General features: G+C 45.9%; 1 protein-coding gene across 4 annotated transcripts in view; it reads right to left on the minus strand.

Moving 5' to 3' along the window:
• Window positions 1-285: 285 nt before the first annotated feature.
• Window positions 286-15,817, minus strand: part of ctdspla (CTD (carboxy-terminal domain, RNA polymerase II, polypeptide A) small phosphatase-like a) — a 169,462-nt gene continuing 153,930 nt past the window's right edge. For all 4 annotated transcript variants that reach the window (XM_067968399.1, XM_067968373.1, XM_067968390.1 and 1 more), the window contains 3 exons: window positions 8,873-8,965; window positions 6,137-6,322; window positions 286-3,245 (listed from right to left, as the gene is read on the minus strand). In XM_067968399.1, coding sequence (XP_067824500.1) covers window positions 3,120-3,245; window positions 6,137-6,322; window positions 8,873-8,965 — 405 coding nt within the window. In that variant the 3' untranslated portion in view covers window positions 286-3,119. The remainder of the gene's footprint in view (window positions 3,246-6,136; window positions 6,323-8,872; window positions 8,966-15,817) is intronic.

Here is a 15,817-nt window from a genome sequence, read left to right on the forward strand (position 1 = left end):
AAAACATGGGCTCGTTCAGGAATTTCACACTCACGAAAGAAACATTCCAGTTGACAAACAGTATGGCGCTGACTCCAGTGCTAACATAGTCTTTCTAAAATAATTGTGTAAGGGCATTAGTCATGTGTCCCCAGGAAGGGGTGCACTCAAAGTTCCATCTGCAAACCGCACTCCCTTCAATGGTTTCTCCCCACTGGGAACGCAGAACCGATGAATTTACCCCCATGCTGGTTTTGTTCGCTTCAATCCTCTCTCCCGCCCACCCACCCCCCCAACCTTTCCTTCCTTTACCCCTCTCCTTAAAGCACCGGCTCGAGCCAGGAAGTAATTCCACAAGGCTCCGTCCCCTCCTCCGGTTACTCACCCAAGCGGCCATTCTTCCCGTGCCAGCCTTGGACAGCGAGTGCCGGCCGGCTTATATGGGAATCACTACCCAAGCTCCATCCCGTCCTCCTCTCTGACCTCCGACACATGTACATTTTCCAGAAAGAGTCAGAAAATCTGGCCGAGTGCCCCCCCCCCCACCAAACCCCCTAACATTACTGACCGTGCGTTAAAAAAAATTAAAAGTAAATCAAGATGCCATCTTTGTGGTTGACAAACAGGAAAGGCAGCAGGAGCAGTACATCATGATAGAACAGCCTTGCTGGCAAGCAAACAAATGCCCGAGGACAACAGACCTTCAACCAATGGCCGAATAAAAGTCAGTGACTTGACTAAATAGAAAAAATGCTCAGCTCCCGGCTGATATTTCACTGCTGCAGGGCACAATAATCGTCTCCAGTATCTATTTCAGGGCAACTTGCTGACAGGAAGTCACTTTTACAGACTCGCCAATATCAACAAAACAGAGAATTTGTAAATTGGCCATTCTGTGCAGTGTGTGCACGCATAGAGGCACACATTCAGTTCCCAGTACAGGTTGGTATGAAGAAGAAATCACATTGGCACCTGGTGAAAATCCAGCAAGGTATTCTTGTTTACCGAGGTGACAATGGGTCGACAGGTGCACGGGGGCAGCGGCACTGACCTGTCCCCAACAATCTATCTTCAAGCGGATATCAGAGCTGGTCTGGGAGGAGGGGGGGTAAGGAGGGAGGGGAGGAGGGGAAGGAGAGAGGGAGGAAAGAGAGAGGGGAGGAGGGAATGGAGAGGGGGACGAGGGAGAGGGGGAGGAGGGAATGGAGAGGGGGAGGAGGGAGAGGGGGAGGAGGGAGAGGGGGAGGAGAGAGGGGAGGAGGGAGTAGGAGGAGGAGAGAGGGGAAAAGGGAGTGGTGGAGGGGAAGGAGGGAGGAGAGGAAAGGGAAGGAGTGAGGGAAAGTAAAAAAAAAAAATCACTTGTCTTGCTCACTCTTGATAATTCAATGGAAGATTTTAGGCTATTGAGACACTGCTTCAATACTCACAGATGGTTAAGTGAGAAAGTCAAAAGTCCACGTTTGCCCAGTTTTCAGACAGGACCCCCAACGTCAGGCGAAAGACAGCGAGAGAAGGGAAGCCACTTATTAAGCTTTAGAATCAGACAGAAAGTTTGAGGCAACACATAAATACGGACGAACAGAATCACAATACAAATCTCCCCCTCTCCTCACAGCGGCTTTTTGCTTTGGGTAGCAATTGCTTCAAGGAGAGAGCAGAAAAGGTTTGAAATAAAACAGAAAACAACACTCTTGTTATTCGCAAAATTGCATCTTGAAAAGCCCTGAAATCCCCACTGTACGATACACTGCACTTGCAAGAACCCCTCTCCCCCCTGCCATCTGTTACCGCTCCCGTTCCCCTCCGCTGTACACAATGCCAGTGGTTAGCGCCGTCAGACCGCCTGTAATGATCCACGCGAGTGGAATCAAGACGAGATCCCCTCGGCCTGTCGCGGTGTTCAGTCGTGGAAATTGAATGTGGAGGAGTTTAGGTAAACCATCAGAGTGGCATTCCAGCGTCGGATGAGAAAGAGTATCGAGTTTCGACAAACACTGTCGTCTCTCAACTCTTTTTTAGATTGGGGGTCGGGGTGGGTGAAGAGGGAACAAGATGGCGTAGACCGGGGGAGGGGGGCAAAGAGAGAAAAAAAAATCCATCACAGTGTTTGACAGATCCTCGTCATTTCTCAAGTACCTGGTGACACTTGTAATGACTCCAGCTTCTGATCTGTTTCTTATCAAGTCATACTGCAATGGCTGTGCACAAGTGTGACATCGGTAATCCTAAACCATCCCTACATTTAAAATAGTAATTTAAAAAAAATAATAATTTCGTGCCCATGAACTATTGTTAAGCCAATTGATGCAAAATTTAAAAGTTTAATGACTCTGGAGACTTGTACCCAGCACTTATAATTCAACATGTTCAGCATAAATAACAGTGCTCGTAAAGATTAATTTTTGTTTTTTTTTTGTTTTTAAAACTTACAGTCATTAAAAGATAAAAGATCTCTGGAATATGTGGTGTACAAAAAAATTAACTTTAGCTTTTTTTTCTCTTCTAAAATTATCAATTTTTTTTTCTTCAAAAAGGCACTTCATTCTGCAAAAAAGAGATCACAGAATCAGGTCAGCTACTGTAGATCAGTGTGACTGTCTGCATAGCAACAACCAAAAAAAAAAATAAAAAGAGGGAAAAAAAACTTAATATCACAGAACTGCCCAAATACTTGTTTTTGGTAGGTAGAAAGAAGGAAAAGTTTTCTACTCAAACTGTAGTCCATATCAGATTTCCATATCAGAGATGTGTGTGTGTGTGTGTGTGTGTGTGTGTGTGTGTGTTTTTTATGATAGTTCTTTCTTTTAAATGAAGTCTGGTCATGTACGACTTTCTGACGTCAGGCTTTTTGAGAAGCTCAACGGACGTCGATCATCGTGTCCATCATGAGTTAACGGCAGGAACTACTGAAGTGCTTCTTGTTCGAAGATACCTTCCTCCTCCTCCTCCAAAAGCTGCAGTTCCGATCCAAACACAGGTGCGTGAGGCAGGGGAAACTGAAGGAAGCTTTCTTTTTAAAAAAAAACACGCAATGCTGCGAGGGGGTTGGGGGGGGGGGGGGAGGGTGAAATTTAAAAAAAAAAAATCGGGCAAGAAGAACGTAAGGAATCTGCCGCGAGGACAAGCCCGGAGCACAATCGCTACCTGCCGCGGAGGTTCTGCAGCAGATTGTAAACATCTTCTTCTTTACTCAGTCCTTCAAAGAATGGAATCAGATCAAACAACTCCGTGTCCGACATGTCGTCGAACCAGGACTGCACAGGCACCTGTTTTAACAAGAAGGGAGAAAACGTTTCCATTAGTCAGCTGCAGATATTCCACCTGCCTTAAAACTTTAACAAAGCAGGACCACCCATCTCAGTGGTGTCGATATTTTTTTTTAAAATGAAAAAGACTTATTTTTATTCGTTCATGGGACGTGGGCGTCGCTGGCAAGGTCAGCATTTATTGCCCATCCCTGGTTGCCCTCGAGAAGGTGGTGGTGAGCCGCCTTCTTGAACCGCTGCAGTCCGTGTGGTGAAGATACTTCCACAGTGCTGTTAGGTAGGGAGTTACGAGGTTGTGATCCAGCAACGATGAAGGAACGGAGATATATCTCCGAGTCGAGATGGTGTGCGACTTGGAGGGGAACTTGGAGGTGACGGTGTTCCCATGCGCCTGCAGCCAGCCCATGGCCTTCTAGGTGGGGGAGGTAGTGGGTTTGGGAGGTGCTGTGGAAGAATCTGAGCCCACTGCCTGTAGGCCTTGGCTCTCCTGTTGCGATGCGATTGCACAGGCCATCCCACCTTCCAGCACCCTGATAGCGCAGCTGAACCCTGTCCTGCTCCCTGCCTGATGTCCATCCACTTTCCAGCGGGTGCCACAGAACGGCGACCGGGACCCCTTGATATTTTTTTTTTCCTTCTCTCTTCCTCTCCTTAACCCGGGGAAGTTGAGGGAAACTGTAGCCCTCCCACCCCTACCCTCACTGTGATTAGCTGATTCCGCACAGGCCAGAAATCGAACTTAGGATGGCTCAGTTACGAATGGTGCGGAGGAGCCTCGAGGTGATTTTTAAAAATAAAATCGTAAATGAAAATGCCAGGTTATGCTACAGTTGTACAAATCTCTGATTGGACCCCATCTGGAGTACGGTGTGTTCAGTTCTGGGCACTGCACCTCAGGAAGGATATACTGGCCTTAGAGTGACTGCAGTGCAGATTCACCAGAATGATACCAGGGCTAAAAGAGTTAAATTATGAGGGCAGGTTGTATAGACTAGTCTTATATTCCCTTGAGTTAAGAAGATTATGCAGTGATCTAATTGAGGTGTTAAGATGATTAAAGAATTTGATAGGGTAGATGGAGTTAACAGATATGCAATGATCTAACTGGAAGGCGGAAAAGGATGGAGGGGCTGAATGGCCTCCTCCTGTTCCTTGGGCGGGCCATTCATTTTCAGCAACTTTTCCAGCCAGAGTTATACTCAGTTTGCTTGAGAAAGAAAATGTTTTCCTCTCTCTATAACTCACCGCGTTGGCCCAGTTCCTAAGATTTGAGCTGGGACGGTGAACCCTGCTAAACAAAAATCCCTGATTTTCTTTCTGTTAATGGTGCGACTGCAACTTGAGGTACCAGAGCCATTTGGGGACCCACAGGCCAAAGCAGCAAAGCTGATATGGTGCTGCTCCTTCGTCCACCTTGGTGGGCGGCACAGAGGGGAGGGCTGCATGATGCAGACGGCCTCTTGTTTGGTGGACTGAAGCAGTGCAAAAGGATGGTGCGAACTCAAGGTGGCGTTACTCACCATGATGGTGAATACGTGCCGAGTTAAAGATTTCTATTTATAATCTTCAAACCGGAGAGTTCAAAGCAGCTAGCTCAACAGTAATGTACAGTTTGCAAACTCGGAATGCCCACAATCAATAAAGCGTATACAAAACGGAACCAAACTCATTGAGCAGACACTGTAAAATCCTGTGCATGTCGTTACACCTTCACAAAAGACTTTTTGTGACTTGCAAACCCGAGGGTGGGAAGAGCCATGCAGCAAACAAATCTTTTGATGGGTGCCTGGGGTTAAGAAGTGAGAGTGCGGCTTTAAAATCAGCGTGTTCTACATGGGGTTTCCAAAATAGTATGAAAATTACCCTAAGTGCCAATAAACTAGCCTGAAGGCGCGTTGAAGAGCGGCCGAGCAGGTCGAGAACTGTTCGAGGCACTGAAAGGAATAACGACTGCTCAATACCAATGGACAGTGGGCTCGACAAATGGGCGGGTGAGGCAATGGTCAATTAATCCCACCGAGGTGTACCGTACGAAGAGGGCGAAGGCGGTGGCTGCAGCCGACACCTTGGAGACCCAACGTGGAATTGTGGCATGACGGTGATGGAAGTTTGATCTCCAGGTGGTAGAAATGGTCAGAAGTGAGTTAAGTTTTTAAAACCAAGCTTAAAAGGTGTTGCACTTTTTGAAAGTGTAGTGAGGAGCAGGAGGAGGATGGGTGAGGAGCAGGAGGAAGTTGGGGGAGGTGGGGGCCCGCGTGAACAATTCCTCCGTGGGGTTTTCCTGTGGGTGCACTGAGCTGCAGCTGAAGGAGGACGTGACTGACTCAGCACTCTGCAAAAAGGATAAACTTATGGACATGAAGTGCGTTTAGTAACGAGCGGAGAGGAGTACTCACTGCGTTTAGTAACAAGCGGAGAGGAGTACTCACTGCGTTTAGTAACGAGCGGAGAGGAGTACTCACTGCGTTTAGTAACGAGCGGAGAGGAGTACTCACTGCGTTTAGTAACGAGCGGAGAGGAGTACTCACTGCGTTTAGTAACGAGCGGAGAGGAGTACTCACTGCGTTTAGTAACGAGCGGAGAGGAGTACTCACTGCGTTTAGTAACGATCGGAGAGGAGTACTCACTGCGTTTAGTAACGAGCGGAGAGGAGTACTCACTGCGTTTAGTAACGAGCGGAGAGGAGTACTCACTGCGTTTAGTAACGAGCGGAGAGGAGTACTCACTGCGTTTAGTAACGAGCGGAGAGGAGTACTCACTGCGTTTAGTAACGAGCGGAGAGGAGTACTCACTGCGTTTAGTAACGAGCGGAGAGGAGTACTCACTGCGTTTAGTAACGAGCGGAGAGGAGTACTCACTGCGTTTAGTAACGAGCGGAGAGGAGTACTCACTGCGTTTTCAGGATGGAAGATGTAGGATGCCGGCGAGTTATCCACTATAATGACCTTGCTCAAGTCCCTCCCTAGCCGACTGAGATCTTTCACGTAGTTTCCTCTGTGGAAAACGCACGATTCTCTGAAGAGCCTGGCCCTGAACACGCCCCAGCGATCCAGCAAGTCTGCCACAGGATCTGCGTACTTCGAGAAGGCAGGAAAAACAAGTTAGATCCGAGTGACCTGACGCAACACTCTTCAAAATCATTCACGATGAAAAGGGTGTCCCACACAACGAGCCCGTTTCTGGTCGCAGGGGGAGTTAAACTGTTCAGCTGCGAAACATGTGCGCTTGCTTCAAAAACAACAAAAAATTTCCTTTTTAACAAACACAGTTTGTTAGATAATTGGCTTTAATATCCTGCTTGGTCTTATTGGTAAATTGGTTGACAGGATTCCATAAGTTGATACGAGACAGAATCCAAATGTTTTGTTTCCTTCAGCTTCTAAAACTACGTTCTTCGATCAAATTCACAAGCCTTGTGCAGGATTAGAAATGAGATGAAGCACACGTGAAGCAGACTCCCAAAAGCAGCTGTCGACTGACACCTTCAAAAAAGGAGCTGGAGAGGGTTATAGTGAGATATTAATAACACTGACATGACTTTTAATTTTTGCAGGGAGGTTGGAATAGAATCTTACAGCACAGGAGGAGGCCATTCGGACCATCCTGCCTGTGCCGGCTCTTTAAAAGGGCGATCCAACTAGTCCCACTCCCCTGCTCTTTCCCCACAGCCCTGCATATCTTTCCTTTAAGGACCCGAAAGTAGTGGTATCAACAGCTGGTAGATTATGTGTGTGGGGGCTCCGGATGGAGGGAGCTGAATGGCCTTTTCTCGCTCCAGATTTTATGTTCTTATCCCCCCCCCCCACTTTTCATCACCGTGTTTTCCTCTGCCCAGATAATAAAAGGTAGACTGTAACAAGCAGGTTTTCACTATTGTAAAATCATAACAAACATTAAATAAAAGGATTGGAGATGATCTACATATTTATAGACTCTCTTCTGGTGATACACGCAGCATTAAATCTGTGAGCACCAAGTGTCTCAGATATCTGAAGGGCAGAAGTCTATGACATCAGCCTCGGTGTCAACATTGACCTCTAGTGGGAAGAGCAAAGAAAGCATCCTGCGACATGGCCAAGTGCGTCAGTATTCGCGTGTTCAAATCAGGCCTCCTGTGAATTTTCAGGATGGTTCTTCACTGTGTGCACAGTGGAGAATGCGTCTCCACACACCCAGGACCAATGGAAAAAAAAAACACATTTCAGCAGAACCAGAGATTGAACCCAGTTTATTAAATCCACAAGTCCACGGCCTGACATTTGTTCCGTGTTATAATATGTTTCCACCTCCCCCCTCCCCAACCTTAAACAAGTTTGGGACTTTTCCTAATGTTAGTTAACAGGTACGTTAGTGGAGCATGTAGCACAGTGTCGGTGAAAAGGCAATGAAGGCGTTGGGGGGAGAGGTGGGGGAACCTGACGGTATACGGCACAGCCCGTACCATAACACTGCAAGTTTTACTTTGGCAAGGGCAAGCAGGAAACAGCTTACGTAGGGTGACATGAATGACACAGCTGTGAACAGTAACTCTCAATAATACGACGATGATGCTGATGCATCTTGCATACAATTTACAGCACAGAAACAGGCCTTTCGGACCAATGGGTCCATACCGGTGTTTATGCTCCACACGAGCCTCCTCCCAACCCTACTTCATCTCACCCGATCTACACAACCTTTTATTCCTTTCTCCCTCACGTACTTATCTAGCTTCCCCTTAAATGCATCTATGCTATTCACCTCAACTATTCCACGTTCCAACCACTCTCTGGGTAAAGAAGCTGCTGGATTTATTAGTGACTGTCTTATATTTATGACCCCTAGTTTTGGACTCTAGGTCATAAGCTGGTGAGGACGGCACGACACAAAGCTCAAATGCACGCAAACGGAGTGGCAATTTACTGGTAAGACTACAGGGAGCGTCAGCAGAGCTACGGTTAGCTACGTTGCAGTGTGCACCCTCAGCATGGCTCTCACTGGTGAAATATCAGGGCATTCTACCCTTGTACAGCAAACATAATGCGCCGTGGGCATCTCTGGATATGTGCACATATTTAAAATACAAACAGGAGACTGGAGGAGAGGGGGAATTGGGAAGCAGGGAGTATACTAAAAAGCGAGCTGTTGTGTATTTCTCTAACTGCACGGGCTTTGTAGTTGCACACCGTACTGAGCAGTCGTGTTTTCCTCTCTTGTACTCCTGCAATTCTAGAGAAGCGAACCACCGGATGGGACTGGGCAAACTATTTACGTGGCCGTGAATAGACGCTACTAAAAAGAGAAAAACATCCACTACTTCTAGTGCTGTCATGGCAACACGCAAGGCTCTTGAAAATGCCACACGGGCGAAGCCAAGGACCCAGGTAGTCGTATTGCCATGGGGCGGAGGGGAGGGACTTACCCGTGCTATAGCCTTCGGACAACAGCGAGAAAAAAAAACACACACACACACGGAGAATAGAAACAAACAAGTGGAAAAAAAAAGGTTAAAACAGCAACAAATTAACTTTGGAAATTTTTTTTTATAAAATTCATAAATACGTTAACCAACGTATTAGTTTCCCAGAGACTAATTCATACAAATGAAAACAGATGGTTACAATACTTCTGTTACACTCCACGCTTACCTTGGCTAGACTGGCTGTAAAGAGAACACATTCAAAGAGCTGCCCCATCTTTTGCAGAAATAGGTCGACGTGCGGCCTTTTCAATACATAAACCTGTAAAAGGCAGACAACATTCGGGTGAAGGACTCGACGAACTTTATTCTGTTTTACCTCTGCCTAGTTCCTCACTCCCGGCTTTCTTCCCTCCTCTCTTGGGGTACACTTCCTCTTGTTGAAGTGAGGTTCCCCAGGCCCCAGTCGCCCTCCAGTACCTTGTCCCGGTCTCCATTCTTTAAGCGCGAGCCTAGCCGGCAGGCTATTCGACTGCGGGAGTGATCGGGGTTGGCTGCGATGCGTCCTCAAACCAACATCCGCACCCGTGGACTTTCCAGCACGGGTTAGAATTCCTCCCTTCCCCCGTCGCCACACCCTCCCCGCTCTCGCCTAGCTCAATTTGGCACTCTCTGCACTGCGCTGGCTGAGATCAGCACTACAACGTGCAGTGCATTCATCCACCAAGCCATGAGGAGATCTGTGCTCCTTGGTTTAACAGCTATCATAATATTTCCCTATATACGAAATTGATGGGCAGGAAAAGGCCAGCTTGTCTATCAAGTCTGCTCCATACATGATGGCTGGAGCACAATGACCAGGCACTTCCTTAAACGCCACCCCCCGACAGCCATGTAATCTCTTGGGAAAGGCAATAAACCAGAGGAAAAACCCTGGGTCAATAAGGGAAAAAATACTCTGGGGGGGGGGGGGGTTGAAGAGGAATTTCCCAAAGTGAAGAAAACCAGTCCAGGAGATCACACTGATCATGTGTTATCTGTAAAGCTATAAAATGTTAAACTTACTTTCTGTCTGCACTCACTCCTGTTAATTAAATACTGTCCAATAGATTCTTTTGTGGGTATGATACCCTCTCTTACCCATCTTTTTCCCCATTCCGGTCACCCCACACAACTGATGCAGGACAGTCCACCTGCACCTAGTCTCAGTCAGTACAGCTCGAGAGAAAGCGAGCTGCTGGCATGTCGCCCTGGCCATCACTTTCCCTCTGGTTTCCTGTCCCTCACTGTGGCCAAGCAGCTGCCCCTTGATGCCTCCCCCACAGCGGCAGAGGCTAAGAGCTCGGCAGAGTGCATGAGATCGACCCTGCCTCCCACCAATGTACCACATGCACGCTGCTGCTGCTCAGAGGGACGGTTTAGAGCCCAAACACTTACACATATTCCATTAATTCTGTTATTACACCTCTCTACTAGATTATGTCAAAATAAAACTGAAGGAAGCATCAAACCTATTACATTTTGGAAAACATTCCACTGATTGCAAGAAGGCAAGAAAGTGCACGAGAGGATCTAGTATTATTTGTTGCAACATTCATGATAAATGGATAAAATGTGGAGAAGCTGCTACCCACTTTTAACCAAAACAGACTATATTTGCAAAGTTGCTTCTCTTTGGGAGACAGGAGCCACAAACAGTATTGGGGAAAGTACTAAGAAAATACACATTACCTCCCTTGGCAGGTCATCTTCATTCTTCAAAGAATATGGATCTTACACACACCATAAGCATATTGTGTAGCTCAACAGGTTTTGGAGGAACCACGTGCTGAGCATAGATGCAAAAAGTGTAGTCGGACAGGCAATCCCACACATTGTCCCCTGCGCCATGTAAAGCCTCCGGAGATGTGCCACTGAAAAGCTTTGGTAACCGAAACTAACCAACCACTTAACACTAACTGCCTTCGAATTATACTTCCTCTGTGGGGATAGATGGTACAAGGATAGCTGGGGATGGATGGCTGGATCAAGTGTGGAGGACATACACCATTAAGACAAATGAAGACCTTAAGGTGGACAACCTGCCTTGGTTCCTCATTCTGTCTGCATCATTCAAGCATCGTAGGAGCATTACAAGGTAAAACAGACTTAAAGTGGGGAAGGTCTCTGCGTAGGAACCTTAGCAGCAACTGCAATGTCGAATGTTTAAGTTAAACCTAGACAGTAATGTTTAGTGACTGTAGGAGAATTGCTCCATGGGGCAACCTTGTATATGCTATCAACTGGAAGCAGCTGTGGAACAGATAAAAAGACTCAACCTGTTCCTTGGGCTTCTTCCCCGAATGATGTGTAGATGTATAGGACGCATTCAACCATCCATCTGGCTATCTACTGCTTAGTCAAATGTTTACCTTGGGTTTTATTTTTTTGGTGGCAAACATTTAAAAAGATATTTTATGACTCGCAACAAAAATATATCCCTGTGAGGAGGAAAGACTCCACAAAAAGGGTGAACCAACCATGGCTAACTAAGGAAGTCAAGGATGGTATCAGGTTAAAAGAAAAAGCATACAACATGGCAAAGATTACTGGTTAGCCCGAAGATTGGGAAAACTTTAAAAACCAGCAAAGGATGACTAAAAGAATAATAAAGAGGGAGAAAATAAATGATGAGAGTAAACTAGCAAGAAATATAAAAACTGACAGTAAAAGCTTCTACAAGTATATAAAAAGGAAGAGGGTAGCTAAAGTAAACATTGGTCCCTTAGAGGATCAGACTGAGGAAATAACAATGGAAAACAAGGAAATGGCAGAGGAATTGAACAGATATTTTGTATCTGTCTTCACAGTAGAAGACACTAATAACATACCAATAAGAGTAGAAAATCAAGGGGCAAAGGGGAGGAACTAAAAACAATCACTATCACTACAGAAAAAGTACTAGGTAAACTAATGGGTCTAAAGGCTGACAAGTCCCCTGGACCTGATGGCTTGCACCCGAGGGTCTTAAAGGAAGTGGCTACAGAGATAGTGGATGCATTGGTTGTAATCTTCCAGAATTCACTAGATTCTGGAAAGGTCCCAGCGGATTGGAAAACTGCAAATGTAACACCCTTATTCAAGAAGGGAGTGAGACAGAAAGCAGGTAACTATAGACCAGTTAGCCTAACAACTGTCATTGGGAAAATGCTAGAATCCATTATTAAGGAAGTAGTAGCAGGATATTTGGAGACTCATAATACAATTAAGGAGAGTCAACATGGTTTTATGAAGGGGAAATCATGTCTGACAAATTTATTAGAGTTCTTTGAGGAAGTAACAGGCAGGGTGGATAAAGGGGAACCAATGGATGCAGTATATTTGGATTTCCAAAAGGCATTCGATAAGGTGCCACATAAAAGATTACTGCACAAAATAAGAGCTCATGGTGTTGGAGGTAGTATACTGGCATGGATAGAGGATTGGTTAACTAACAGAAAACAAAGAGTCGGAATAAAAGGGTCATTTTCAAAATGGCAATCTGTAACTAGTGGGGTGCTGCAGGGCTCAGTGCTGGGGCCTCAACTATTTACAATATATATCAATGACTTGGATGAAGGAACAGAGTGTCGTCACCAAATTTGCTGATGATACAAAGATAGGTGGTAAAGCAAGTTGCGATGAGGACACAAAGTGTCTGCAAAGGGATATTGACAGGTTAAGCGAATGGGCAAAAATTTGGCAGATGGAATATAATGTGGGAAAATGTGAAGTCATCCATTTTGGGAGGAAAAATAAAAAAGCAAAATATTATTTGAATGGAGAAATACTACAAAATGCTGCGGTACAGAGGGATCTGGGTGTCCTCGTACATGAAACACAAAAAGTCAACATACAGGTGCAGCAAGTAATCCGGAAGGCAAACGGAACATTGGCCTTTATTTCTAGGGGGATGGAGTATAAAAGCAGGGAAATCATGCTACAACTGTACAGGGTGCTGGTGAGACCACACCTGGAGTACTGTGTACAGTTCTGGTGCCCTTATTTAAGGACATACTTGCATTGGAAGCAGTTCAGAGAAGGTTCACTAGGTTGATTCCGGGTATGGAAGGGTTGTCTTATGAGGAAAGACTGAACACATTGGGTCTTTACTCATTGGAGTTTAGAAGAATGAGAGGCGATCTTATTGCAACATACAAGATTCTGAGGGGACTCGGTAGGGTAGATGCTGAGAGGATGTTACCCCTCATGGGGGAATCTAAAACTAGGGGGCATAGTCTCAGAATAAGGGGTCGCCCGTTTAAGACGGAAATGAGGAGGAATTTCTTCTCCCAGAGGGTCGTGAATCTTTGGAATTCTTTACCCCAAAAAGCTGTGGTGGCTGAGTCATTGAATACATTCAAGGCTGAGTTAGACAAATTTTTGATCAGCAAGGGAGTCAAAGGATATGGGGAAAGGGCGGGAAAGTGGAGTTGAGGTAAAAATCAGATCAGCCATGATGTCATTAAATGGCGGAGCAGGCTCGAGGGGCCGAATGGCCTACTCCTGCTCATATCTCTTATGGGATCCTCCATCATAGGAAACAAATAACATTTTATGACTGCTAAATTGTAAGATTAAAAAATAGCTTGCAACTCTGTATGCACATACACAGTGGAAACATTGTTCCCACTCCAACTACTGTGGTGGCAGATGGAAGATGGGCCAAGTTATTTCTCCAAACAAAACTGGAAAGTAATCTCAAGCTCTTTCAGAGAGCCGGCAAGACCCGATGGGACGTATGTGTTATTCAGTTCACTGATTCTGAAATCTTGGTGAATCCTAACGTCGGCCCTGTCAAAATGTCAAATCAAATATAGACAGTGGGCAACAAGGGGTTGCGGTTGACTGACTGAGCTGAAACTCTGCAGTTTTCTATGTAAGGAACCTGAACCTATTTGGTTTGAAGTGACTCAAGTGGTTGGTACATTAGCTTGTGGAGAATTAAATTAAGGTACCAAATGGAAACTAGTGAAGACCTAACTGGGTACAATATCTAAATAAGTTGCATAAGGCTAACATCAATAGATGATCCACAAAATCTAAAAATTAAAGTCTGATCCAACTCGAACCAGCAGACCCTGACCTTCGATAGGGAATCCTGATCCAACCAAGACATCTAGCACCAGGGATGGGAGACCATGATCTAACAGGCTTCGACTTTCAGTAACCAGGCTTCAGGTTGTAATGTGTCCTTGTCCAGATGCCATACTGACCCCCCCAACTGTTGAGAGAGGACCCCTGCTGTGAGGTAGTGGGATCCTGCCTCTGCTCATTGTCAAGGTGCTCGGCCACAGTTTGAAGGGCCAATAAGGGGTTATCGGTACAATCATCACTCGGTTTGCATGTATCTTTTGAATCACCTGTGAGATCAGGGGAAACTAAGAAACTCAAAGAAACCTTTGTGCCCAGGAAAAGGAGAAACTATCCAACTTCCAGGCTAACATGTTCTTGAGCAGAAACACAGGAAATGACCGTTATCTGGAGTTCCCGCTTTCCTAAAAATGCCTCAGATGTATTTTCCACTTGTGAGATGACAGTCTGTCGCTGTGGTATGTACCCCAGCTAAATGCTGAGCTGAGTGAATAATCTTGTGACCTAGACACGAGCAGAACCTCGTCCTGAAAGGGAAAGGAACGTTGTCCGTCCTCTGCTTGTTGATGTTGTGGACCGCTGCAGTACGGTCTCACATACTGGCTTGTCCTCTATGAAACCCATTGGGCCAGGAAGTGCTCCGGAGCTACCCTTACTTTCAATCGATTGACAGGCCAAGTTGACTGCTCAATTGTCCACCTGCCCTGTTGACTGTAGGGAAGGCTGTTAATGGAAATTGCTCCATAGCATGTTATCGCTTGGTGGCCACCGTATGAGGTCCAGGGATTAGACTTGGTCAAGTCTTCATTGTTAGGAGAGGGGAGCTCTATTAAAGACACCACAGGCTGAGCAGGTTCAGCTGATGTACTTGAAAAGAACAGACTTTGGAAACTACAAATGTGGCGATTGCTTAAGTTTTTGTTTACTCAGATCCATGACGCTCCTGGTTAGTGATATGGAAGAACACATCCTTTAGCTCCATAGCACCTATCTATTCCCCTGTCTTAATAAATTGGTGTGTGACCATTTCGAACTCTCTCTATTTCAGAAATTAGTTCAGAACCCTTAGATCTAACAAGAAACAAAGTTGTCTGTCTTTTTTTGGGGACGTCAAACTATTTGGAATAGGAACCTGTTCTCTCTCGATGGTGGTGAATTCTTTCTATTGCCCCTCTTGATATTAGTTTGTCTATCTCAACTGACAATGCAGCTCACCATTAAAGGTCTCCACAGCAGGTCCAATCTCACCAATGCATTGAATCTTGGAGGGGTGCTTGTCAATTGGAGAGTGCAGGTCCCTGCAACCCATGTCTCTGCAGTAACATTTTCCCACACAACCACAACATTCTGTGGTGGCCCCTACCCAGGTCCCAAGTGGGACAGGAATATTGGGTCCATGGCAAGAGACCTAGCAGGAGCTTCTGGGTGTGGATGTTAATTGAAAGCAAAGAGTCACTGTAGGGAATGCTAGCCACTGAACCAAGCTTTGCCAATATGTCAGTTGAGCAAGGGAAGCTCCTAAAGGGAACCCTGTTGATAAAAGTCACCCAATCCTAGCTCACATATTCAGCTGTTATTACTTAATATTCCAACAGTTCTTCTGCCTGTCTCTTAAAAACAATTTTTTTTCCCCTGTCAGAAGGTAGTCACAATAGATCCTGTTGTAGTTTTCACCAGAGTGGCGCAAAACGCAGCTGTCTGGACCTCACCGCAGAGCTCCGGGCCTGGATCGGGGGTGCACTTAGTCATAGAGCACGGATAGAGGCCCTTCGGCCCATCGTGTCCGCGCCGGCCATCAAGCCCTGTCTACTCTAATCCCATATTCCAGCATTTGGTCCGTAGCCTTGTATGCTATGGCATTTCAAGTGCTCATCCAAATGCTTCTTGAATGTTGTGAGGGTTCCTGCCTCCACAACCCTTTCAGGCAGTGAGTTCCAGACTCCAACCACCCTCTGGGTGAAAAAGTTCTTTCTCAAATCCCCTCTAAACCTCCCGCCTTTTACCTTGAATCTATGTCCCCTTGTTATAGAACCCTCAACGAAGGGAAAAAGCTCCTTAGTAT

The sequence above is a fragment of the Heptranchias perlo genome, chromosome 2 (genome assembly GCF_035084215.1).
Source record: "Heptranchias perlo isolate sHepPer1 chromosome 2, sHepPer1.hap1, whole genome shotgun sequence".
Classification (NCBI taxonomy): domain Eukaryota; kingdom Metazoa; phylum Chordata; class Chondrichthyes; order Hexanchiformes; family Hexanchidae; genus Heptranchias; species Heptranchias perlo.